Source organism: Peromyscus eremicus, chromosome 11 (genome assembly GCF_949786415.1).
Source record: "Peromyscus eremicus chromosome 11, PerEre_H2_v1, whole genome shotgun sequence".
NCBI classification, from domain to species: domain Eukaryota; kingdom Metazoa; phylum Chordata; class Mammalia; order Rodentia; family Cricetidae; genus Peromyscus; species Peromyscus eremicus.
The window spans coordinates 25,163,855-25,190,169 of NC_081427.1; the positions used below are offsets into that span (position 1 = coordinate 25,163,855).

At 45.6% G+C, this 26,315-nt stretch overlaps 1 protein-coding gene across 1 annotated transcript in view; it reads left to right on the forward strand.

Annotated features, from left to right (window-relative positions):
• Positions 1 to 21,809: 21,809 nt before the first annotated feature.
• Pdzd2 (PDZ domain containing 2) overlaps positions 21,810 to 26,315 on the forward strand; it is a 222,995-nt gene continuing 218,489 nt past the window's right edge. Inside the window, exon 1 of the mRNA XM_059276087.1 lies at positions 21,810 to 22,636. Coding sequence (XP_059132070.1) covers positions 22,161 to 22,636 — 476 coding nt within the window. The 5' untranslated portion in view covers positions 21,810 to 22,160. The remainder of the gene's footprint in view (positions 22,637 to 26,315) is intronic.

Here is a 26,315-nt window from a genome sequence, read left to right on the forward strand (position 1 = left end):
AATTGGGGGTGGTAGGGCCATCCTGACTCAAATCGTTCACCAATTTCCCCAGTGTAAAGACTCCCACCGTAGCCGATTTCAAACCACCAAAATGATGTCAACCGGCTTGGAAACTTCCTGCAAATTTCACAGTCAGCTCTTGGGAACCAGCAGGAGCCAGCTCCAGCAGGCTGCCAACTAAATCCTCCTTTCTAATTAGCCTCTCTCTCTTGCAAAAGTCTTTGTGTCTAAACTTTGAAAGTTGTCTTTTGCAAATTACTGTTTTTTCTCTTCAGTCAAAATTATTTTTCTGTTGGGAATTTGGGACCGTGTCATATTCTAGTCAGATGAGTGTAAATATATTTTAATCGCGAGTATTTTTCATGTTCCATTCCATAGATCTTTGCATGCGTGGGGAGGGACCTATACTCTTTTTTTTTTTTTAATTAGGTATCAGTAGTGAAAATATAGTTTTAAACAAAACAAACAACAGATGGGTGCGTTCAAGCAAGAGAGAGCGTGGTAGCTGAGCGAGGGACTGATCCTTCACCTCGTTATCTGAGGAGCTGTGACTCACTGAAGACATTTCTCCTTCATGGCTACGTCTCTTTAGCCCGACGACGCCTCAGCTGTCCCTCAGTTCCCCTGGCTTTCTGAGGGACTCTGTCCCGCTTTGTGGTTTGTCTGGTGAGATCAGGGCTACAACTGTTTGGCCCAAATAAAGCTTCCTAATCAGATCCACATTTTCCTGGTCAGATGGGAGCTGGAGGTGGGAATCGGGAGGAGGCGTGGAGAGCTCCCTCACAGGGCCGCAGCGTGGGGAGTCGGCGCCTCTTGGCTCTGGTGTGAGCTGTTGGCCTTGCGAGGCTGGTGGACTAGCTCATCTGTGGTCCTCAGCGAGGTGGAGAAGCCGTTGGTGCCAAAGGTCTCCCACGCCGGGCTTTTAATTGGCCTCTGTGAGCTGAGCTTTTGTGTGGGCTTCTGATAACGAGCCTGGCTCTCCCAGGGCCAGTATCCTCAGACAGGGAGCAGCTGACTCAAGCTTCGTGAATGTAGGGAGCAGCATGGCCCAGGCAGGCTTTAGGGAGAGGGTGGTCCGTTGCCACATAAAGAAGAAAGACTTGGCCATTGCCTCTGCTAGGGTGGCCAGTGTGCACAAAGGCACAGCATCTAATCCAGAGTCTTGACAAGAAGGCAAAATTTGGACTTCTGGGGTGTCAGAGAAAGGGCTGAGCCAGCATGGGTAAGGAACCTCTCTACTGTGTGAACCCCCAGGCCTCTCCAGTGCCCTGAATCATCTTCGGCTGTTTTTCTTTGTCTCCTTTCCTACCAACCGAATCCCAAGAGGTCACCAAGTGACTGGTCAACTTAGTGATGCTTGAAGGGCCCACACCCCCTCTAGGGTGTATATCACTGTCCTCTTACATGCCTATGACCAAATGTATATTAAAACACTTTTGTGTGTGTGTGTGTGTGTGTGTGTGTGTGTGTGTGTGTGTGTGTGTGACAACCAGTGATTGGCTTTAGATATCTTCTACTATTAATATCCATGTTCTTCTTATTAATATTATTATTATTTTATTATTATTTGAGACTGGGTCTCTCATTGAACCTGGAGCTTACCATTTCAGTTAGCCAATGCTGAGGTTATAGACATGTGCCACTATGCCTGGATTTTCCATGAGTGCTGCGGATTCGAACTCAGGTTCTCACACTTAAACAGGAAGCCCTTGACCCATTTAAGAATCTCCCCACTTCCTAAAACATTGTCTTAACAGACTCCAACTTTTTTCTGTAAAAGAAAAAGGAGCTGGGGAAATAGCTTAGCAGTCACGAGCACTGGCTGCTCTTCTGGAAGACCTGAGTTCAAATCCCAGCATTCACATGGCAGCTAAAAATTATCCAGAACTCTAGTTCCAAGGGATCCGACACCCGCTTCTGGTCTCTGCAGACACCAGGCATGCACATGCTGCATAGACATATATGTAGACAAAACATCCCACGCATTAAAAATAAAAATAGAAATAAGGAGGGAGGGTGGAAGTCAGAGACACACTGCTCAACTCTATCTCTGAAGTGACCTGGAGAGCTACCCTTTTCCATTGACCTCAATGCCACACCCTTAGCTTAGAAGTATGTCTCCACTTAGGCCTGAAGCGAGTCTTCCACAGGCTGGAGGTTGTCTGGTCTGGCTTCATGAAGGCATCCCATCCGACTCTCCAAACACTACTCTTTTGAGTCACCAAAGTAATCTCTGCTCATTGGTGTCTAGAAAATCCAGAAACATAAAGTGAAAAGCTACTGATGAACTTCCCTGAAGTGAAAAGTTGTATTAATAAGGGTTGTTCAGAGAGGTTGCTTATGTTTTTAAACAAAATTGATCTCCAACCTAAGCTATTTGTTCTTATGATGAGCATTTTCCTTATTGGTGCTTTTCTAAGACAAAGCCGCAAATTTGGTTTCATCAATCTCTTGTTTAAAAAACAATAATTAAAACCACCACCAGCCCAAACCCCTTGCCTACATAAGGACAAGTGAACACAAGTATAACCTGCCCACTCCCTTTACCAGCCTTCTTTACTTACGAATGAATGAATGAATGAATGAATGAATGAATAAATTAATGCACTGCTCACAGACATGCCCTAAGAATTCCATCCCCTTAGCTTGTATAGTGACTCCATTCTCCACATCATGTCTTCATTCTGTGAGATTCTTTTAAGTTATATATTTTTAAAAATATATATTTATCTGGTTATGTATTTTATGTATATAGGCACTTTGTGTACATATACATCTGCACACAAGAAGAGAGCATCAGATCCCATTATAGATGGTTGTGAGCCACTATGTGCTTGCCAGGAATTGAACTCAGGACCTCTGGAAGAGCAGTCAGTGTTCTTAAATGGTGAATCACCTCTCCAGCCCCCAAGTGTACATTCTTTATGTGCATGTACCTAGGAAAATTGGCATCTCCTGAAGGTCAAAGTAGAACTCACTGAGTCTGTACTATTCAGGAGGTTGCGGTCATGGCTGGCACAAGGTAGTAGGCACCCAGCAAATACTTGTAGGGTGAATTGGCCTCTGTCTGGTATGTCTTTTTTCATCCTCTTGCCAGCCATGTGTGTTTGTTTTATTGGTACCCATGATTAATCTGTATTATTTTCCTTTCTTCCTTTACTATAATAAGAGCCATACTAGAAAAAGAGGCCTTGGCTTGGGTCCGTCCACTACATGGGCTGTACCTTTGTTGGTGGATTGAAGATGTCATTAGTTCCTAGTGACTTTGCTGTACTGTGTAGAACTGTAGAGATAAACTGCCATCTGTCATCTAAGAGGTGACGTGCAGGTGTATGGCAATGTTTCCAGAGTAATAGCTCTAGCCTAAAAACCAGGGGCCAGCTCAGGGGGGTCCAGGAAGAGAGGGGCCTCCAGAGAGGGCCAGGCAGGTTAAGCACATGTGGGTAGGATAAGTATAGATGGGTGTAGTTGGCTCACTGGTCTGCCCGCAGCCTCAGGGATCCTAGGCTTGGAGGATGCCTTAGGGATTCTGATCTCTGCCTTTGCCCATGTTACACACACACACACACACACACACACACGTAAGACAGTTCCAGATAGTATGCGCTGGTTCTTGCAGTGCTGATGATATGTAGAAGTGGAGTTTCTGCTGAGGAAGGAGTACGTTTATTTTCAACAAACATTAAAGCAGAGCTATTTTGATCTACACTTGAAGAAAAGGGAGCGCCAGTATTTGTAGGGGACTAGGAATCAGCGCCTTGCTTCTACCCTCTGGGATGGAACTAAAGGCAGATGGCCCTAGCTACAGTACTGCACATCACAGAGTTTGAATTTTCATGCCCAGCATGGACATTCTCTTTTAAGAGCAGCTCTAAACAGAGAACAACGTGGGTAGCGGGGTGTTTCCCAGATACGAGTTAGAGAAATCTAATCGTAACCAGCTTCAGCAGAAAAGGTATCAAGTGGTCCCTTATTGTCCACACATCATCAAAGTCCTAGTATTATCTTCTTTCTTACTCGGTCACTCCAACTAAGCTCCAGCTCAGACTGGTGTCCTGAGGGTGGCAGCCATTCCAGACATCTCACTCACAATGATGACATCCAGAGGAAGAGAAGGTTCCTGTGCATGCTGGTGCCACTAAGGATAGGGCAGTGTTCTCCAGAAGACCCCACAGACTCCCCATCACAACTCACTGGCCAGTGCTGGGTCACTTACTCACTCTGAAAAGCACTGCTGACCAGGGCAGTAAGCCATTCACGATCACTGATCAATAGCTGGAAGGAAGATGATTGGATTCCTCAGCAAAAATCCCAGCAGAGGGTACAAGGATTTGAGTGTGTGCAGAGACACAAAGTGTTCTCTGTAATACAAGCACCATTTATAAAACTGGTTGCTACTTGTATACTCTAGTGGTTTTCAAACAATGTTTAGCTGGTTAACTTCATTCAAATAAAATCTGTGGTTGGTTGAGTAGGTTTGACCCCCATAGTCTCATGTGTTTGAATGCTTGGCCTATCGGGAGTGGCACTATTAGGAGGTGTGGCCTTGTTACAGTAGGTGTAGCCTTGTTGGAGGAAGCCTGTCACTGTGGGGTGGGCTTTGAGGTCTCATAGGCTCAACCTATGACCAGGCCCAGTGTGGTACACAGTCTCCTTTGGTTGCCTACAGATCAAGATGTAGAACTCTCAGCTCCTTCTCCAGCACGATGTCTGCATGTATACCGCCATGCTTCCTGCTATGAAAATGATGGACTAAACCTCTCAAACTCTAAGCCAACCCCAATTAAATGTTTTTCCTTTATAAGAGTTGCCATCGTGGTGTCTCTTCACGGCAATAAAATCCTAACTAAGACAACATCCCAACCAGAAGTTATAGAGCCTAATGTAGAAAGACCATGGAAGGCTGTGGTCCAGGCTTATGGTTTGAAGATCTCAGGTAGAAAAACTCTTTGGTTACTTCCAACATTTTCCCATTCCTGATCACCTCTTGTCCTGACACAGTTGTCTTATGTGAGACCAATATCTCTTGTGTATTGAAGACCTCCAAGAGGTCAGCTGGAAAGAGGGGACCAATATTTGTAGAATTTGGACAAACTGGGAATCCAGGGAAGGCAGCTGGTGTGAGACTAGGAAAGTTAGGCCCGTGGCTAACAATAGGCTAGAGTGAGCTGAAAAGGAGCCGAGAATGAGGAGCTGCAATCCAGGAATGACCCTGGTGGCTGGGTCCATGGGTGATATTAGCATTTAGGAGAAATAAAAGCCCACTGTAGCAGGGCGAAGGTGCTGGGTCAGGTTACAGGGATCACAAAAGGCAGACAAAGCATGCAGGTCAAAGGCTCTGAGTCTCTTTTTGGATGGGGTAGATACAGATGTGCCACCTAAAACACTGGATACAAGGTTAAATTTGAATTTTAGATAAATGAATAATCTTTCAGTATAGCTACATCTTGGTTGCTGCAAATACGTAAGGCATACATACTACTGTGTGTAAGGTGCTGTGAAACAGTACTCATTTTTTGTCTGAAATTTATATTTAATGGGACACTATATATTTTTAAATGATTTTATTATTCACATGTAGGTATGACATGTGCACCATGACCTGCTTGTGGAGGTCAGAGGACAACTTTGTGGAGTCAGTTCTCTCTTTCCATCTTTGTGTCCTCCAGTGATTCAAATGAGAACTGTCCCTCACGGGCTCATGTATTTGAACCCTTGGCTCCCAGTTGGTGGTGCTGTTTGGGGAGGTTATGGAACTTTTAAGATAGGGAGTCTTGCTGGAGGAATCGTGTCACTGGGGGAGGGCTTTGGGAGTTTATAGTCTCACCCCACTTCCAGTTAGCTCTTTCCTCACGGGCTGACAGAGCGTGATCAGCTAGCTCCCTGTCCCAGCTGCCCATTGCCATACCATTCCCACCATCAGGAACGCCAACCTTTTAAAACCATAAGCCAAAATAAAATTTTAAGTGGCTTCTAATCATGATATTTTATCGCAACATAACAGCAACAAAATAGCCCAATGCACACGGGTTCCAGGGGTTGAATTCTTGTCATCAGGATTGTTAGACAATCATTTCTATTCTCTGAGCTGTCTCGCCAGCCCGTGCTGTACTTATTTGGTAAATCTAACACCAATACACAGGTAGCCAAGGAGGGATCCTCGGAAACATGGTGGTGTTAGAGTTGATTCTTTCTCACATGGGGCAGTCAGCCCCTCTTGCTCTACACAACCAATAATTTTTTGGACAAACTACGTGCCACATCAATTATCTAAATTTCTGATTAAGAGCACAGATGTCTGTGTTCCATCACAGCTCCAGTTCTTGTTAGCCGGAATCTGAATTCTGGGGATCCAGATTGGATCTGGCCAATCCAAAACAGGCCTAGGTGATTCTGAAACCCAGCCAGCCAGGCTTCTAAAGACCATTTTTAGATTTGAAATTTTGGGGGATGAAGACATTGCTTTATTTATTGTGTTCAATAAATATTTACTAAGAGAAAGAATGACTCCCTGCTCTCTTGACCAGTGTTTATCTTGTGGGACTCGGAAAGCCCAGAGGCAGAAGCATGTTTCTTTCCCTCTTCCTCCCGGTCTTGAGACTCGTGGGAAAGGACTTGAGTGGAAGGTGTGATGGAGAGTCTTGGAAAACAGTGGGAAGGCAGGCAAATGGCAGAACTGAGGAGGGGAGAGAGAGAGCGCGCCTCTGAGCCTGCCAGGCAGGGCCAGGAGCATCCACACTGGGGAGGAAGCCAAGTTCTTAATCACCTCCTTAGGCGAAAAGACTTGAGATTTCAAGTTGAGAACAAGTCTACAGGTATTTTCACATGATTCCTTTAGACTCTGTCTTGGCATAGTCTGTGCATTCGGCATCTCAAGGAGAATGAGGCTGTGCTTGGAATCCTCCAACCAGGCACCTAAGGCATATTGGAAATGCTTCAGCGGAACTCGGTGGGTGGCAGATAATAGCCATTTGGCTAATCTCGGTAATTGCCCAGATCACTGGTGGACCTGAAAATGTCTACTTCCCATAGCTCCTCTCCCCTATAGGGCCCAGGAATGTTCGGGTTAGCCTTCTGTTGGTGAACATGAACCTAGAACATACCAGGATGCCTCTGTCCCCTCCCCATAGATACACCCGAGGGAAGACATTTTCCCTAATGAAAGAATGATATCTCGGATAACAGGCTCTGAGTAACAGGTCCCCTCTCAATCTGTCCCCTCATCTGTGTAGCCGGGGAGGCTGCCACAGGACCGCAGGGCTCTGGAAAATGCTGGTGCTTTCTAGAATTTCCACAGCATAAGGCTCCTCAGTGGGGCTCCAGGTCAAGGGTGGAGAAGAAAATCTGCTTCTGTTGGCTTTTCCTTTGTGACTTTGGTCCTGCCCCCTCCTGCCCTGGCATCCTCTAAGCAGTCACGTGCACCACTGTGAGTCGATCACACCTGCCCCTGAGTCCCCACGTGTAAGCCCCCAGTTGTCTCCTATAGTTACACTACACCTGGAAGGTGGCAGGCAGTCTTTGTCCATGTGTGCTGTAACAAAATACTGGGTTACTTATGAAGAACTTATTAATTGTCGCGCGTTGGGAGGTTCAGGTAAAAGTGTCAGCAGAGCACTGTGCTCTTTTGCCACATCCTCTGGAAGAGACGCTATATTCCTGGCTGTAGGAGCAAGAGTCCTAACCTCCTTCCAACCAGCCCTTTAAAGGGCACCACCCCGGGGTTGGGGATTTAGCTCAGTGGTAGAGCCCTGGGTTCGATCCTCAGCTCAAAAAAAAAAAAAAAAAAAAAGGGCACCACCCTATTCATGAGAACAAAGCCCTTAAGCACTAACTTCTTAAATCCACCCCAAGTAAGATTCAGTTTCAAGATTAGGATAGGAATTTGGAAGGGACACCTTGTGACCACAACAAATGTGTCCTTAATACTTAGGAGCTTATGCAAGGCCCCCTCCTCACAACTCTGAACTTGGAAATAAAGCAATCATTTTAACATTAAAATTAAACTACAAATACCACATATCTGGTAAGACACACCACCCAACACCCATGGTGAAGAAAAATGCACATGAAAATATATAGAATCTAAAGCTAGAATCACAGTCATCTAGGGGGTGGGGAGATGGGCTGGAGTGTGATTGTGCCTGTAAGAGATAAAAACCAGTCTTTACTGATGCGACCGTACATGTGGTTTGGAGAAAGTGGGCCGAACAGAAGGGGATGGTTAGTGTGGAGCAGGAAAGAAGCCTGCAGGAGGCAGGAGCCAACTGATGCTTTTCTCCGTGGCGTCTCAGAGAGAAGTCTCCACTAGGCAGAACATTTCCTCCACAAAATGCAGGCTGCAGATGCTGCCTGAGCCTGGATCCCTTCTAGGCTCCTGCTCTGAGGTTTGTCTGCTCCACATCCCAGTCCTCAGGGGAAAGCTTGCACTGATTGGGTCAATGCAAATAGTCTGCCCACTTGGTAATTGTATTTCCAATTGAAAAATCAATGAGTGAGCTTTCTTGCTGGTAACTGTCTATGCAAACAGATAGGGAGCCTTTCCGTGTGCTCAGAGAATTTGTGCTTTTAAGCCTAGGGTTCTGAATGCATGGGTGTGGCAAAGTCACAAGGGGAAGTTATCTAATGGCAGGGCATGTCATGTCCTTGGCCTGTCCTTGGCTTTCTGCAGGGCTGTCTTTTAGTTGTGCAAATACTTCTACATGCCTCGACAGGATGGTAAGTGAGTGGAAAAAAAAAAAAGGAAAAGCAAGCCATGTGACTGCTCCTAGGTTTATTATAGATAAAAGGGAGAGCACAGCCAGGGGTAGAAACAGGTGGGAGAGTCCAGAGTGGACATGACCAGACTGGGGTATGCCGTGTGGGGAGAGGGGGAGGGACAGGGGAGAGCAAGAAACCAGGTGCAACCCAAAGGTACAAAAAAAAAGAAAAAAAAAATAGCAGGCAACCAAAACAGTTGGATTATACAGGGAAGGACATCTCAGCCCCTGGGCTGGATGAGTTTAGGGCAGGGGATGGGGCATGCCAGCCAGGAGGGCCCGTAACAGGTAGGGATTGAGGAGTGCAGGGAGACCATGGTGGCTGGCATCCACTTTGACATGTTAAACAGGCACCTCAGCCTCTGGGCCCAGGTCTGAAACCTAGCAGTAGGCTGCATGGTCCAGCCTCCTCACTTTCACCGACCTCTCCAGGTTTATGGGACTTCCCTGTGTAGAATCTTATTGGATGGTTTTCAGACTCGCTCCTCTGTTTATGCGCTCGCCTGCTTCATGGCTTCCCTACCGTTCCTCTTACACTCCTGTTAAAGGCCAGGAGAACAAGGGCATTCCCTGGAGGCCACTGAGAGAGCGGAATACCACACTCCCTCACAGCGTCCCTTCTGAATCCCGAGTTCATAACTGGAAGGGGTCAGATGGGGACTCGATGTGCACTCACTCCTGTGGACTCTGACTTGCCTTGTCCTTGTCTGAGGCCTTTCCCACAGGAAGGCCTGGGAAAGGGGCGTGCTTCCCAAAGAGCTGTTCCCCCGAAACCTTTCTGCTCCATGATCTCTGGGTTTCCTCTGAGGATTCTCTCTGTACCAGGCCTTCCGGCCTGACCCTGCAGTGAGCAGTCTGGGAAGAGTGGGGGGTGGGGGGGGTGGGGGAGGTGGGGAGCCAGTTTCCAAAGTACTTAAACCCATGCCAAGTTGGAGAGTCTGTGGGGCCTCAGTAGAAACAGGATTTCCTGTGGACCAACCCTCAGGCTAGTTCTTCCCCGCTTCTTGCAACCTTCATTCTTTCTGTGGCTCCGGAGAGCTTTTATTCTGTCGGATATATTTCTTCTTGTCTCCCGAAAGAGCTGGGCCGGGGTTGTAGGCACATGGCTGTAAAAAACACCCCTGGGGCTCCCTCCTCCCTCTCTCTTGGCAGATACTCAAAGTCTGATAAAGCAATTTGGCCCATCTCCTCTGGCGTTTAAAACTTCCATGTGTTGTGGGGATGCTTCCTAGTGAGCTCAGGACCTCCAGTCCTGACTAACGCAACTGCAACGTCCTGGAGGATGCTGCAGCTGGGAAGAAACGTCGTTAAACCTCCTCATTTGTCAGGTTAGGAAACTGAGGCTCAACGCTTTTCAGTGACTTGCCCGGGGACTGCAGTGAGCTAAGAGCAGCACGTGTAACTGGCTATGAGAAATATTTGTGCTGTTTGTTAAGGATGAGGTCAGATCCTGCGCAGTTCTGTATGAAGACTTACAATACCGTAAACAGGTTATATGCCCAAGATCTAAGGATAAGAAGTATCTCAACTATGGCTGAGGAGGTGGCTCAGTGGATAAAGGGCTTGCTGCACGTATGTGAGGGTCATGGTTCATATCTCTAGAACCCAGGGAATGATGGGTAGAAGTGGCAGCCCACCTATAACTCCCCAATGCCTGCAAGGCAGACAGCGGATCCCTGGAACAAGACGGCTACTAGACTAGCTGTATCAATGAAGTTCTGGGTTCATTTAAGAGGTCCCAGTGGAGAGATTGAGAAAGACTGTTAACATCAGTCTCTGGCCTACACGTGCGTACACACACACACACACACACACACACACACACACACCATGTGCACATATGCAAACTGGAATTTTAAAAAAAATGCCTAAAATAGCCATTTGTTCAGAAGGAATTTGTAAAAGAACTACCCTTTAACGTGAAGACGTCGATCCAGTGTAATAAAGGGAACTGATGAATGTGTAGTGTGCACTGATGGTGGGATCTTCAATGGGTTGGTGGCATCAGGCCACACAATGAGGACAGATGGCCTGATGGTCATGCACAGTCATGGTGGCCTCAGGGTTGTCTAACTGCCAACACAGAAGCTAGTACTACTCCAAGTCCATTGTCCATTCAGCAAAGTCACCATTTGAAAGTATGGAATTGTCAGTGCAGAGCTGTGCGTGTGATAGTGTGTATTTCCTCCTTTCCAATCTTCACATTCTTTGAGAACCAGCATATCTGGGCTCTACAAGTGTTTATTCCAGAACTGGTCAAAGCCTGGTCTTCCAGGTAAACGGCTTTGGACAAGACTCCAAACTCGTTTTCGGTATTTGAACTCATGGCAAATATATTTTAGAGGAAGGTGGGGAATAGTAATCATTCCTAATCTTCATTTTGGTCTTCTATTATTTATTTTTACGTATATGGATGTTGTGCATCTAATGTACCATACACGTACAGTACCTGAGGAAGACAGAAGAGGGCATTTTATCCCCTGGGCCTGGAATTTAGACAACTGTGAGCCATTTTCTTGGTGCTGGGAATTGAACCCTGGTCCTCTGGAAGAGCAATGTGCTAGGTAGTTGTATGTCCACTTGACACAAGCTAGAGTCATTTTGAAAAAGGGACCTTCAACTGAGAAAATTCTCTTGCCAGAGTAGCCAATGAACAAGACTGTGGTGCATCATTTTCTCATTTAATCATTGACATGGGAGGGCCCAGCTCTTTGTGGATAGCACCACCCCATGGTATAAGAAAACAGGCTGAGCAAGCCGTGAAGAGCAAGCCAGTGACTAGCACTCCTCCATGGCCTCTGCCTAAGTTCCACCTTCAGGTTCCTGCCTTGAGATCCTGCTCTGACTTCCTTCCATGAGGGGCTGTGATATGGAAGTATAAGCAAAATCAATCTTTTCCTCCCCAGATTGCTTTTTTGGTCAACGTGCTCTATCACAGCAATATAGAAGCCCTAACTAGGACAGGCAGTGAGTACTCTTAACCCAAGGAGCCATCTCTCCAACACCCCCGCCCCCCAACTATTTTCTTATACTCAACCTGGAGAGAAAACATTCATGAGTGTCCCTGAGTTTTCACTCATCCCCACTGTTTTATTATTTAGACAGAGCCCACATTTTAGTATAGATGGACTCTCCAACCACGAGAATCTTAATAACTGCCAGCTTATACTTTTTCATTTTATTTTATTTTATTCTTTGAGGATGATCACACTTAGAAATGGAAGGAACTTGGACCTGTCTTGGGGGGCATTTTTTTTCATCTGTAGAATGGAACACTGGATGAGGTTATCCCTGAGGTACCATCAAGATCCCTACCTTCTATGATTTACATACGGAGACCGTGCTCATCTCCTGAAGCCCTAGCTAGCATCCATGGTGGAAAGTTTAGCTTCTCAGAATCTTTCCAATGCCCTCCTTTGCACCTTACATGGCTCATTTTATGGTTGATGTTTATTTTATGATCTCTTTCTCCAGTGGTGCCTAGGAGCTCCATCCCTCCACAGCACCCCAGGCTGGCAGAGTCAACCCTTGTCCTGTAAGATAAAGACTAAATCCAATTCTTGGTCTCAGGAGCACAGCCCACCACCCTGTCTCCATGTAGCCCTGTAGACTGATAATAGTTGTGCAGTAGCTTGCTCTGCCAAAGCATAAGCAGGGTTGAGGATGCCTTGGTAGTTGCTTTTGTGCAAGTTTCTTAATCCATTATGAGCTTGCTTATAACATCCAAGATCACATCATGGTGTTAATAGACCAGGAGAGACTCACTTGTGTGTGAGAAGAGACCTAGCCAAAAGCTACCTTCAGACTTCATACTGTATTGGTCTTCACATTGTCTAACCCTCATTAATTAGACATCGTTATACTTCGGAAGGATCCTTCACGAACACATGGCTTACACTCACTTGTGACCCTCACATTCCAGACCTAGACTGTGATCCTGAATCTTTCAACTTCAGCTCTGCTTCGATGTCAATTCACAGCTATTGAGTTACTGCCTTGATTGGGTGGGCACAGGACAAGAAAAGAGGAGGGTTCTAATTCTGCTGCTGGCAGATGTGGTCTCTCTATGTAGCCCTGGCTGTCCTAGAACTTATCGTGTAGACCAGGCTGGCCTTGAACTCACAGAGATCCAACTGCCTCTGCCTCCTGAATAATGCTGTGTGCCACTATGTTCAGCATTTCTGTCTTAAAAAATAATAACTTATTTTATGTGTATGGGTATTTTGCCTGCATGTGTGTCTGTGTATCACATGTGTGCCTGGTACCCAAGGAATCCAGAATAGGGTCAGATTCCCCTAGACCTGTAATTACAGGTCTACCTGTGGTGCTGGGACTCGAACCCTGGTCCCCTGCAAGAGCAGCCCATGCTCTTAACCACTGAGCCATCTCTCCAGCCACCAATCACTGTCTTTTGTCACTTAAACATACCTTTTTTTTCATGCATGGGATAGATGTCTCATCCCTAAGGAGTGGGGACCCAAGCCTCAGTCAGTCACCATATCCAGATCAGAGCTCTGAATATCTGCTGGTACTTTAACGCTCTCCGTCTATTCTGGGTATGAGTCCCTGGAGTAAGACTACCAGGTCCACAGATAATCCCAGGGAAGGTACAAAATAATTACCGTCAAACTTCAATTTATGAAAGGAAAGACAGACATCCTAAGGGCTGTTGTCTGCAGCGATGAGCAGAACTACCTGAGCAAGCAGAGCAAGAGCTTGCACACTGTCCAGACGGCAGCTCCCTCATCAGGAAGGTGGTCACATCTGTGGACCGCCAGGGCCCTCATCTCCATCAAGAAGTCATTCCTGTTCCTTATCCTTTATGCCCCTTCTTTTTGGGGCATCAGGAGGACACCCTTTCTGGGGACCAAATATTCCCTAGGCTATTTTCTGTTACTGTAAGATGAAGAGTTTCAAAACTGCTCCATGGGCTGGAAAGATAGCTCAGTGGTTAAGAGCATTGGTGCTTTTGTAGAGGACCTGGGTTAAGTTCTCAACACCTACATGGTGGCTTACAACCATCCATATCTCCAATTTTGGGGGATCTGATGACTTCTGAGTGGGTATCAGGCATGCATGTGGTGTACATGTATGTATATAAGCAAAGCACTCATACACACAAAGCAAATCTACAACAAATTTAAAGAAAGCTTCAACACTAACTAAACTATCAGTACTCTGTGAATCATCACACACATGTACACACATACACACACACATGTACACACACACACCACACATACCACACAAACACACCACACACACATATACCCACACAGACACAAACACTACACACACACATACCACACACATACCAGACATACACACGCACACACCACACACACACACACACACACACACACACACACACACACACACACACACACCTATAGGAATAAAATTATTTCAGGTTGCTATAAAGCAGATTTGAGGTGTTTGAAACATACAATTTCCTCTCAATGTCAGTACATGTCTCTTCTATATGTTTCTGGTCAGTTCTGATAGGCTGCATCCTTCCTTTCTGGCTCAAGAGTTGCACCCATCTCCCTAACGAGTAGCATCACGACAAGCTGCTTACTGTGTGTGGCTTGGGCAGTTGAAACAGTGACTTCTGATGTGCAATCTCATTTTTTCAAATACACTTAAAACTCTTGGCTAGTAGGGCCCAGCTCACCACCTTCCAATAAAGCTGGTTTTCATCACACTGTAAGGGTCTATAACATGGACATCTCTGGCAGTTTACACTGCATGCTGAATGTCCAGAATGTCTTCCAAAGCAAAGTGATGTTTCTATCCATTTTTATTACCTCCACGTGGAATTGACATTCTCTAGATTTTGCTACAGAAGACAAAGCAATGATCTAATTTTGTTCCTCGTATTGTCCATAACTCCACGGCTCCTGTCAGGACAGAAATGGCCATCCAGGGCACGGCAGTTGGCAGTTTGTTCAAATATTTCACGTTCTATCCGTAAGCTCAGCACCATGCACTCTGCAGCCTCAAGGCCCTGACACCTGCTTCCTGAGCCCTTGCTTAGTCAGTCCCATGGTTTAGATTCTGCTACTTTCAGCTCTTCTGCTCCTAAGTTCCTGTTCTTGGTTGTTTTTACTCTTTACTCTTCGGGGAGGCCCGCCACCCAGCTCCCCACAGAGCTTATTATTACTTATAAATGTCCGGCCTTAATTTGGCTTATTTCTGGCCAGGTTTCCTTAACTTATACTATCCCTTCTACCTTTTGCCTCTGGGCTTTTTCCTTTTCTTACTTCCATCTATCTTACTTTCACTTTTACTCCTTGGCTGGCTGTGTGGCTGGTCCCTGGGATCCTCTTCTCCTTGTTCTTAACTCCTTTTCTTCTCCCAGATTTCTCGTATTTATTCTCTCTGCCTGTCCGCTCTGCCTGTCCTCTCTCTCCTGCCTCATCATTGGCCTTTCAGGTCTTTATTAGAGCAATCAGGTGTTTTAGACAGGCACAGTAACAAAGAGTTAAACCAATGCAGCATAAAAGAATGCAACACATCTTCGCATCATTAAACAAATGTTCCACAGCAAAAACAAATGTAACACACCTTAAAATAATATTCCATAACAGGTACCAAATTCTGTATCTTTTGCATTTAATCAGACGAATCATTGGGTTTAGGAAAAGCCAGATGAAGGCAACTTAAAAAACCTGGAGCTGTACTTTTCCTGGCATTTCCGCTTCTCTTTCTAAAGGTCTTTGCATCAGCCATGTCCAGTGATTTCTTCTTGTTTTATTGATCAGCTCTATGCTACATAGTTATCCGTACCCACAGACAGAGCTGTGTTTCAGTTGAATACCTTGCTACTCCCATAAAATAAATAAAGGGATGGAGGATGGATATCAGGTGGACAGCCACGGGCTCCTGACATGTATTTATTTGTTACAGGGAGCCTGTTGGTGGCTATGGGACAGGATCCCTCAGCAGGCTGGGTGCTGACCTGGGTAAGGAGGGTAGATTATCAGAAGCAGGCAGCGTGCTGATTGAGAAAAAGAAAGGCCAGGACTGTCCCCACCACCACTACCACCAATTCACCACAGCAAATGTATAGAGAAGTTCTGGACATATTTAAGAGCACACATGGTCTCCTAAAGTTGAGATCTATATTCACATGCCTTGATGACCATAACCGTATACACAGTAGGGTTCTCTGTGCTAGCACTCTTGATAGTACTACTGACAGGAGAAAGGGACAGTCAACAGCTCTGAGAGAGTCATCTCTGTCCTCAGCTGGTAGTGTGTAGAGTCACAGGCAGTCATGAATCTGGGCAGTCTAGAACTGTTCATCTCCTCCATCTTGTTCCCTTGGTGGACTGTTGAAAACAAAAATCAACCATTTTTTAGGCCAATCCCAAAGCTGTCTTCTCCAGAGAAACACGTTCTAAGCTTCTGAGTGAGAAGATGGGGCCTATCCTTTGCTAACCATGTGATACGATGTGGCCTGCAGCTGCATCAGTGCCTTCCTGATGGGGGCAAGGTCTTACCTGCTCAGAGTTAGGCACGGTGCCTGGCACATAATAGATCCCCCGGGGAAGGTTAATGGAATGCAATTGCCAACCGGCGTTCTCCATCAAAGAAAGTTCTCACCTCCATTTCCCATAAATGTAGACAAATGATCCCTTTCACTCTCCCCTCGGAACTTCATTTTCTCTCAGAGAAAGTCAATAAAAAACCATGCCATCTAGGGTGAAAAACATTCCCCAGCCTTCTCGGGAAGTGACCTGACAACCAATGATAACAAATAGGAGACTGTGTCAGTAATAAACGACCTTATTACTCGGTCCCCCAAAAGAGATTTCCAATACCGTGTACTTTGAGCTTCCAAAGAACTTGAGTGTCAGCTCTTAATTAGTTCCAAATAAATCAAAAGCCTAGCAAATGCCATCTACATAATCACACAGCTATTAAAAAGAAATGTAAGATCAAAGATCATCCATCCATGTATAAAGACTGAATGTCTTCTTTGGCCAAAGTAAGTAACGCCATTCCCTGATTCTTACAGGCATATTAAAATCGTATGAATACATCAAACACTTCCAGCCTACCCGCCTTCACGACTTTCCTTTCTTCATTGTGAAAATGAGAATGTTAAGCTATATTTCTTCCAAGTTCTCTCCATCTCCACAGAGATGCCCTCAAACGCAGTTACACTGTCCTGTTTACCCATGTGTGTCCTACCTCTGCTCAGCACCTATCACATCGTAGACTCAATAATTAAAAAAAAAAAAGTTGTAAAGATCCTTTAAATTAAATGTTAATGCCTTGTGATTCAAGGTGTTAGTCACAGTTCAGATGATTCCATATATAAAAATAGACTAAGTGTCATCAGCAAGATGCTCTTTAAATGTCTGATTGAGGCAAGCCAAACTCAGGAGTGGAGGCTTTTTTTTTCCCTTGGTGTCAGTTTGCATCCATCCATTCATTCAGGAAGTGTTTGCTGAATATCTATTAAGAACCAGGCCTCTAAGCCATTATAAATTCTTTCATTGGATATGCCTGACACATATGTCAGCATCTTTGATATCTGAATGTTTTATAAAGAATTATGAAAGGCCAGGAGTGGGCGAACACCTTTAATCCCAGCACTCGGGAGTCAGAGACAGGAGGATCTCTGTAAGTTCCGAGGCCAGCCTGGTCTACAGAGCTAGTTCCAGGACAGCCAGGGTTACACAGAGAAACCCTGTCTCAAAAAAAAAACAAAACAAAAACACAAACAAACAAAAAATTAAATTATTGAACTAATCAGGACTTGAACTTGGCACTGAGAATATACTCTCAGTAAGGCAAATGTATTATCACAGTATAGAGAAATTACAGGTAAAAGATGTCAGGGGCTCGGTGTTTAGCACAGTAGGAAGATGAAGGTTTAGGATACACAAGGTATTGGGTTAAGTCCCCTCCCAAAGCCATTCTAGAATAAATGGAAATTAGTATAGAATAAATCTATGATATGTCCTTAACAGAACCAACAGAAGTTGCTAGCAGCCAAGTTCACAAAACAAACCATCCCCTAACCCAAACCATGGCTCCTCAGCAAAGCTGGGACAGAGTTTTTACCTGAAAATTGAGCCTGGCCAGGGCCGGGAGGAGAAGGATCCTACTTTCTTTCTTTTTCTTTTTCTTTTTTTTTCTTTTTTCTTTTCTGAGACAGATCTATGTAGTCCTGGCTACCCTAGAACTCCCTCTGTAGACCAGGCTAGCCTTGAACTCAGAGATCTGACTGCCTCTGCCTCGAGTGCTGGGATTAAAGGCATGGGTCATCCCTGCCCAGTCTGGGTCCTGGAACTAAAGGTATGCACCACCAAGCCTACCTAAATTCCATTTAAAACATAACTAAGGGCCAGAGAGAGGGATTCAAAAGTAAAAGCACTTGTTGCCTAAGCGCAAATGACCTGAGTTCAATCCCCCAAATCCACAATAGGTGAGAACTGACTCCCTAAAGTTGTCCTCTGGCTCACATATTTGCATATCTGTACACATGCACAGAGGCACACAGGCATGCAGGCATGTGTGCACACATGTACCAATACTATACTGGTTGATTGTGTGTGTCAACTTGACATAAGCTAGAGTCATCAGAGAGGAAGGAGCCTCAGCTAAGGAAATGTCTCCATGAGATCCAGCTGTAAAACATTTTCTCAATTAGTGATCAATGGGGGAGGGCCCAGCCCATGGTGGGTGGTGCCAACCCTGGGTCCTGGGTTCGATAAGAAAACAAACTGAGCAAGCCAGTAAGCAGTACCCCTCCATAGCCTCTGCGTTAGCTCCTCCTTCTGGGATCCTGTCCTGTTTGAGTTCCTGTCCCAAGTTCCTTCAGTGGTGAACATCAATATGGAAGTGTAAGCCAAATAAACCCTTTCCTCTCTAACTTGCTTTTGGTGTTTCATCACAGCAATAGAAACCCTAAGACAAAGATTAATACTAACAAACAAAATAAATTGTAAATTTCAGCTCCTTAGGCCAAGTGTAGTGGTCCACATCTGTAATCCTAGTCCACATCTGTAATCCTAGCACTTGGGAGGCAGCAGCAGGAAGCTAGCCACTTTGAGACCAGCCTGAGCTACCTTGACCCCCGCCTCAAAGAAAAAAAGAACAAAAAAGAACACAACACGAAACAAATAAAAACCATAAAAGTTGGAGATACAGCTTGAAGATATAGGTTTACCCTCGGACCTGGGCACAATTCCCCCATACCCAAACAAGGAAGACTACTTGAAAGGTGCATGTGAGGGTCTCAGTAAAAAAAAAAAAAACTGCTAAGATAACCGCTCCATCATCAGGGAGAAGGTTCTCTTGTTTGTTTTTGTTTTGTTTTTCCAGACAGGATTTCTCTGTGTAGCAGCCATGGCTGTCCTGGAACTCATGTTGTAGAGCAGGCTGACCTCAAACTCACAGAGATCGACCTGCTTTAAAAATCTCTTCCATCTCTGCTGAGATTAAAGGCATGTGCCACCACACCCAGCAGGGAGAAGGTTGCTACTTGTGAATAGGAGAAAGAATATCCAGAGGCACCAGGAAGAGTCCAGACAGAGGAAAGGAGAAATGGACTGGACATGGCCAGGGCTAGGGAAGTGGAAGAGTGGGAGAGAACAGTGGAGACAGTGAGACAGCAGAGGTAGAGGACAGAGCGTAGCAAGAGAGAGAAAGAGCAAGAGGTTAGCAAAAGGTAGACTGCGTGGGGTGGACGAATCAAGAGGATTATAAGGAGGACAAGTCTCTGCGGGGAGGGAAGGACCAGGATGCTGGTGTGGACTTTGAAATGTGTGACAGGTACTTGTGATACTGAGGGAGCCTGGAGGCCAGCATGGACTTTGATATCCTGATAGCTGCCACAGGTATGTGTCAACGAATAGCCCAAGGAAAGACTCCTTTGGGGGATGAAAATCCAGTTCCTCACAAGTTCCTGAGGAATGCTGGCTTTTATCTAACTGCTAGAACTCCTTCTGTGGTCTAGCTTGAGCTCATCTCTGGATATATGGACAGCCTGAGACGAGAGAGAGAGAGAGAGAGAGAGAGAGAGAGAGAGAGAGAGAGAGAGAGAGAGAACAAAACTTTCAATGAGAATAGTCAGTGAGTTTAATTGTTCTCTTTGCAACTCATAAGTAGTTAGTGTTTGGAGATGACAAAAAAAGATTGGTTCATCTTGGGTCATTTTTCCATTTATAACCATTCAATTTGGACCATGGGGTTGTGGTCGAAGGACTATGTGACTCCTAGAAAATACTCTTTCACCCTGAGGTGTGGTGAGGGAGTGGAAGCAGTTGTCAGAGGAGGAAAGGTTATTGCAAAAGTGGAGACACAGTCAAAAATGCTTTTCTTTTCTTTCTTTCTTTCTTTCTTTCTTTTTTTCCTTCCTTCCTTTCTTTTCTTTTTTTTTTTTTTGTTTTTTTTTTTTTTTTTTGTTTTGTTTTGTTTTAGAGAGGGTCACCATTTAGACCAGATGTGGCCTTGAACTCATAGAGAACCACTTGCCTCTGTCTCCTGAGTGCTGGGGTTAAAGGTGTGCTCCAGCTAAGGATAGTTAATCTTATTCTCAGGTGTCCGTGGACTACGCAATCTTTTAACTCCATTCCTATCATTGAGAATTCTTCAGCTATCCCTCGGGTTCCTTTTTCCCTGAACATTCATTTTCCTGTGATTTTCTGTAACAAGAGAAGCAAAGGCATTCACAGCCACTTGGCAATTATTTGAGATGACTCAGAGCAGAAGTTAGACAGTTTTGCAATACAACTTAAGAATCCCTCTTCCCTGCTGGGTGTGGTGGCGCACGCCTTTAATCACAGCACTCAGGGAGGCAGAGGCAGAGGCAGAGGCAGAGGCAGGTGGATCTCTGTGAGTTGAGGCCAGCCTGGTCTACAGAGCGAGATCTCTGTTACACAGAGAAACAAAAACAAAAACAAGAGAATCCCTCTTCCCGAACTCTGAAATCTGAATTGGTCTACAATCTGAAACGTTTTCAATAGTGACTGGATGCACAAGTGGGAAAGTCTATGCCACAAAGTCTTCATGTTAAAATTGCTTGCAATATTATATGAAGCTACTATCATATGTAGAAAGCCTACGGCAACCATAAATCAGTTTTATGTTGGGTCGTAGATCCCACCCCAAATATTATGGATATGTAAATATTTCAAAATCTAAACTCATCTGAAATCAGAGACACGCTGGCCTTAAGCATTTCTTGTGGGCTACTCCGTCCGTACTACGTGGCTGTACTAAGTGTGGGTCCCACCACGTCCAGTGAAACTACAGTGTGTAAAATGCTGATGGTGAAAGGATAGAGACCAGGAATCATCAATTATAAACACAAGTCCTGTCACCCTTCATGGCTGATATTTGCAAGCTTGAAACACTTACTCTTGTGAGGTCGGTTATCCCATCAGGGAACAGACTTCGTGGACACAGAGGCCCTATTGGAACAGCCCAATCCATTTTTATCTGTTATATATAGGTCTCCAATTAGATTCCCATCTCAAGCAAATAGCCGTGATAATTTAAATTAATTTTGAGTAGCTTGAAGCTGACAGCCCTAGCATTAAAATAAATGCTTTTGTTACGGAGGTAATTTATTTCCATGGTGCTGGGAGCTGCCTCCTCTCTTGGATCCCCTTTCCACTAAATCATGCCATCTCCAAAAGAGGTGGCATACTTAGGAAGGGATGAAAAGTGGTCCAGAACCGTCCTTAGCCTTTCATGGGGTCTTTTCATGCAGCCTCCTGGTTGGAGGTATGTTTGATGGCATATTGATGGGACAAGTGGCATTTCCCTTCCCTTCTGATCAAGGACATTTGCTGGAGAAGGAAGGGCAGAGACGTGTGTGTGTGTGTGTGTGTGTGTGTGTGTGTGTGTGTGTGTGTGTGTTCGTTCAATCTATGTGCTCAACATTGGGGAGCTACATTGGGGACAAGCATGGAGAAGAGAGGTATTTGGTTCCTAAAACGTCCCTGCATCAGACAAATATTCGTGGGCCTTTCTTGAAAGACTGGCTGTTGTAACTCCAAGTTTTTGTTTTTCCTCTTCCTCTCCCAGGTGTGAATGAGCCAGGCAAGAGGCTGCTGAAGAAACAGCTGATTTCCATGTCATTTGCATGAACCCTGCTGTGAAATGAGCCAAGCCCGGACTGGTCGGATACTTCCTCCTCTCCCTTGCTGAGCACTCCAGAGCCATTGTTCCTGGGTCGTCGAATTGTGTCCTGTCCTCCTCTTGCCAAGGCAAACATCCATCCCAGTCTCAGAGGAGGCATCCCCAAGCTCATCGGCCGGCCTGAACATGAACATGGGCAAAGCTGACGCTTGCGAGCGCGCCCAAGGGACATGGGTCCCCATGGGATCCAGTCTCCAGAAGCAGGACCTCTCATGATGCTGGTGTCTGGGAGTGAGCACCATGCCCATCACCCAGGACAATGCCGTACTGCACCTGCCCCTCCTGTACGAGTGGCTGCAGAACAGCCTGCGGGAGGGTGGGGACAGTCCCGAGCAGCGGCTCTGCCAGGCGGCCATCCAGAAGCTGCAGGAGTACATCCAACTGAACTTGGCTGTGGATGAGAGTACAGTCCCACCTGATCACAGTCCTCCAGAGATGGAGATCTGTACGGTGTACCTCACCAAGCAGTTGGGGGACACTGAAACCGTGGGGCTCAGTTTTGGGAACATCCCTGTTTTCGGCGACTACGGTGAAAAGCGTCGAGGGGGTAAGAAGAGGAAAACCCACCAGGGTCCAGTGCTGGATGTGGGCTGCATCTGGGTGACGGAGCTGAGGAAGAACAGCCCAGCAGGGAAGAGTGGCAAAGTGCGACTACGGGACGAGATCCTGTCCCTGAACGGACAGCTAATGGTTGGAGTTGACGTCAGTGGGGCCAGGTAAGCAGGAGGATGACCAGCCAGCGTGTGCCCCACTTCCATCTTTTTTTTTTTTTTTAACTTTTTATTTGGGGCTGTAGTGTTATGGATCCCCTGGCAAGAGGCCAGTGGCTTTTATCTCCTACCGGAAAACACACTGAGTTGTAGGGTCCTATTGCCTCATAACATCCTAGCAGTTACAGCAGATGGCAAGGAGATTGATTTCTCAGAGTTTGCTTCCTAGAAATATCATTTATTAAGTAGTGTCTACTGGAGTGGACATTTGTCAGCCGGTAGCTCACTGAATACCTGGTTGGTTTGTTTTATTATTGTTTTCTTGTTTGGTCTATTCATTAAGAGTACCTAGACTCAAAGCATTTCCCTTTCCCCAAAATTTGAGGTAAAAAGAAAATAAACACTATGTGAAACTATGATATAAGAAGCATCCCATTGAGCTAGACTATATCATTCAGCCCAGCATCTCACTGTCAATCAGAAACCCAAGGTAGTGGTCCTGGATGTGTTTTATCTGCTCATCACGTCATCTACAACAGGCACAAGACTCCCATAGACTCAAAGCAGAGACACCCATCCTGACATAGTTGTATTTTCTACCTATACCTCCACCACCCACTGCCACCACCACCACCACCCCCCACTACCACCACCACCCACTGCCACCACCACCACCACCACCCACTACCACCACCACCCACTGCCACCACCTACCACCACCACCACCACCCACTACCACCACCACCCACTGCCACCACCCACTGCCACCACCACCACCCACTACCACTACCACCCACTGCCACCACCACCACCACCACCCACTACCACCACCACCCACCCAACACTGTAGGAAGTTAAGACAGGACAGTTACGCTGTTTCCCTGGTGAATCAGCTTCCCAGAAGGTTCAGGTTCAGAGACAGGCTAGATGGACTCAGAACACTCCGAACAGCTGTCGTGGTTACGGTTTACCCCAATGGAAAGATAAAGACTGACATCAGCCGTGGTGAAAACTGCAGGGTGGAGTCTGGGAGCAACCCCATGCCAACTTGACTCCTAGTATCAGTGTACATGGTGTTCAGAGGTCCCTACATGGAGTATTGTCACTAGGAAAGCTCACATGAGGCTCAGTGTCCAGGGGTTTTATGGAGGTTGGTCATGTGGTCCTGACCTTAGTCACCTCGTCTCTAGTCCCTCCAGTGGTAAATGAATACCATGTGGTCCAGAGTTCCCATATAAGCCACATGGTTAGTATAAGCTATGTGGCATAGCCAAGTGCCCCCAGATGCAAGGAGGTATTCTCCTTGCACAGGATATTTCAAGGGCTTACGTGTTGCCTCCCAGGGCTGGTCAGAAGCCAATCTTTTCCTTGGCATGTATGTGGGTTGAATGCCTCAGACCTTCTGAGTTCACACTTTGCTGTGCACCTGGAGTCCTGGACACCCATTACCTCATAGCAACCCAGATGTTAACAGCGGAAGACAAGGAGACTGGCTTGATATTTTCAAGGCTCCCTTCCTGGCCCTTTTTGAAGAATTGAAAGATGTGCTTATTGAGCAGTATCTTCCAGAGTGGGTGTCTGCCAGCCCGTACCTCATTTAGTACTCATCACATGTCTATATGAGAAGCTTAACCTCTACCACACTTAGATTGCCCAAGATTACCCAAGTAAGAGGCAGAACTGGGATTTGAACCCAGATAAGTCTAGCTCCACAATTTGTGCTCCTAACCACAGTGTTATAGCTGTAGTCTTATAGTTGGGTGCATAATTTCATGGATGGTTTATGGCTGCACACAATACCTCCTTAGTATAACCACAAACACCAGGGGAAAAGTAAACAAACCAACAAGGCCTCCTCCTATTCAAACCAACAGGGAAACAAGCCTTTTGCCTCATCTTCTAAAAGGTCTTATACAGACTAGACTGGTTTATATTATTATAATGAAATACTTAAGGGAGGCTACTTATGAATGAATGAATTGACTCATTTCATAGTCCTGAAGCCAGAAAGCGACAGAGGTCCCACCTCCCCTTTACATGACACACTCCAACTGACCTAAGGACTTCTCATTTGGCCTCACCCCTTAGTCCATAGCACCTGCCAATATTGCCACACTGAGGACCAAGCTTTCAACATATAAGCCCTTGGGAGACAGACCACACCCAAGCCATAACAGAATTCCTTTGGCCAATTTATGTGCTACTGCAACTTGGAGACCAGAAGCAAGATTCAGGCTCTCGGTACAGTTATTTTTCAGAATCTGAGAAGGGTTGTTTCCAGGATCCTCAGTGAATACCAAAGTCCAAGAATACTCAAGGCTTTCATATAAATGATCTAATATTTGCCTCTAAAGTATGCACATCCTTCTGTATATTATCTCTAGGTTATTTACAATAACTGATACAATGTAAATAGCTGTTAGCTGTTATACTGTGTTTTTTATGAAATAGTAACAAGGAGAATGCTCAGTAAAAACACAAAGTGTCCAGTCCATAGTCCCTTTCCTCTTCAGATGCAGAGCCTGTGTATATGGAAAGCTATCGCTGGGATTTTTAAAGAGGTTTTGAGTGTTTTCAAGATGTTCCTTTTTTTTTCTCACTCACTGTAACTGACAATTTCTATTTTGCTATGTGGGGATTTGTCCTAAGAAGTGTTGAGTAGGAATTAGTGTTCTGCCAAGGCACCCATGTACCTCTTCAGATTCTGACAGCCTCTTCACCCCTAGGTCTGTAAGCAAAATGTTTTGAGGGCCAGTATACCAACTTCATATCTGTCTGCTAACAATATGAATCATATCTAGTAAAAGAAACTTCTTGGGCCATCTGGTCTACCTGTCTTGAGTTTGCTTGTGAATTCCAAATTGTTTTATGGGTGGTATAGGCTGAATTCCCTGATTCCCCTGACTCTTATGTTGAAGTCCTAGTCTCCAGTGCCTCAGAATACAAGCTTGTTCAGAAGTAAGAGAACTGCATATGTAGTTAAGATGAGGTCATACTGAAGTGGCAGTGGCTAATGCAATGTGATTGTTGTCCTTATCCAAAGCTAATTTGGACACAGACATAGAGGGAAAATGGCATGTCAAGATGAGTTAAGCTGTCACATGCCAAAGAACTGCCAGAAGCTAAGAGAGAGGACTGAAACAGGTTTTGTCTGCAGCACCAGGGGAAGCTGGGTGTGCTAACCCCTTGATCTTGTACCTCTAGTCTCTGGAGCTGTGAGATTTTACGTTTCCATTTCTTAAGCCAGTCAGTTTGTGGTACTTAGTTACACCAGTGTTGGGGCGCTAACTTTGACTCTCATCCTAGTTTGTAAAACTTTAAAGCACCGTGTGTGTTTTAGAGGAGGACACTTTAAAAGTTTCCTGTGTTATGTGTGGGAGGGACAGGTGCAAAATGTGAAAGATGAGGTCATGGTTACTTATTTCAAAATTACACACCTAGCCATGGGTGGGTTTGGCAGCCTTCTTGTATGGAACCACACATCCAGTATGGAACCCAGGCATAAAGGAGCCTCCTCCATGGCTGGTACTGTTGTGGTCACAGTTTGCCTCTAGCTACCCCCAAGAAGTTTTTGAGAGGTGACAGCTTCTTCCTGCCGTGAATTTCAGAGGATATCCTGGAAGAGTGGGGAATATCAGTCACGTGTGATATCACATCCCCCTTCCCACCCCCAGACAGCTGGTAA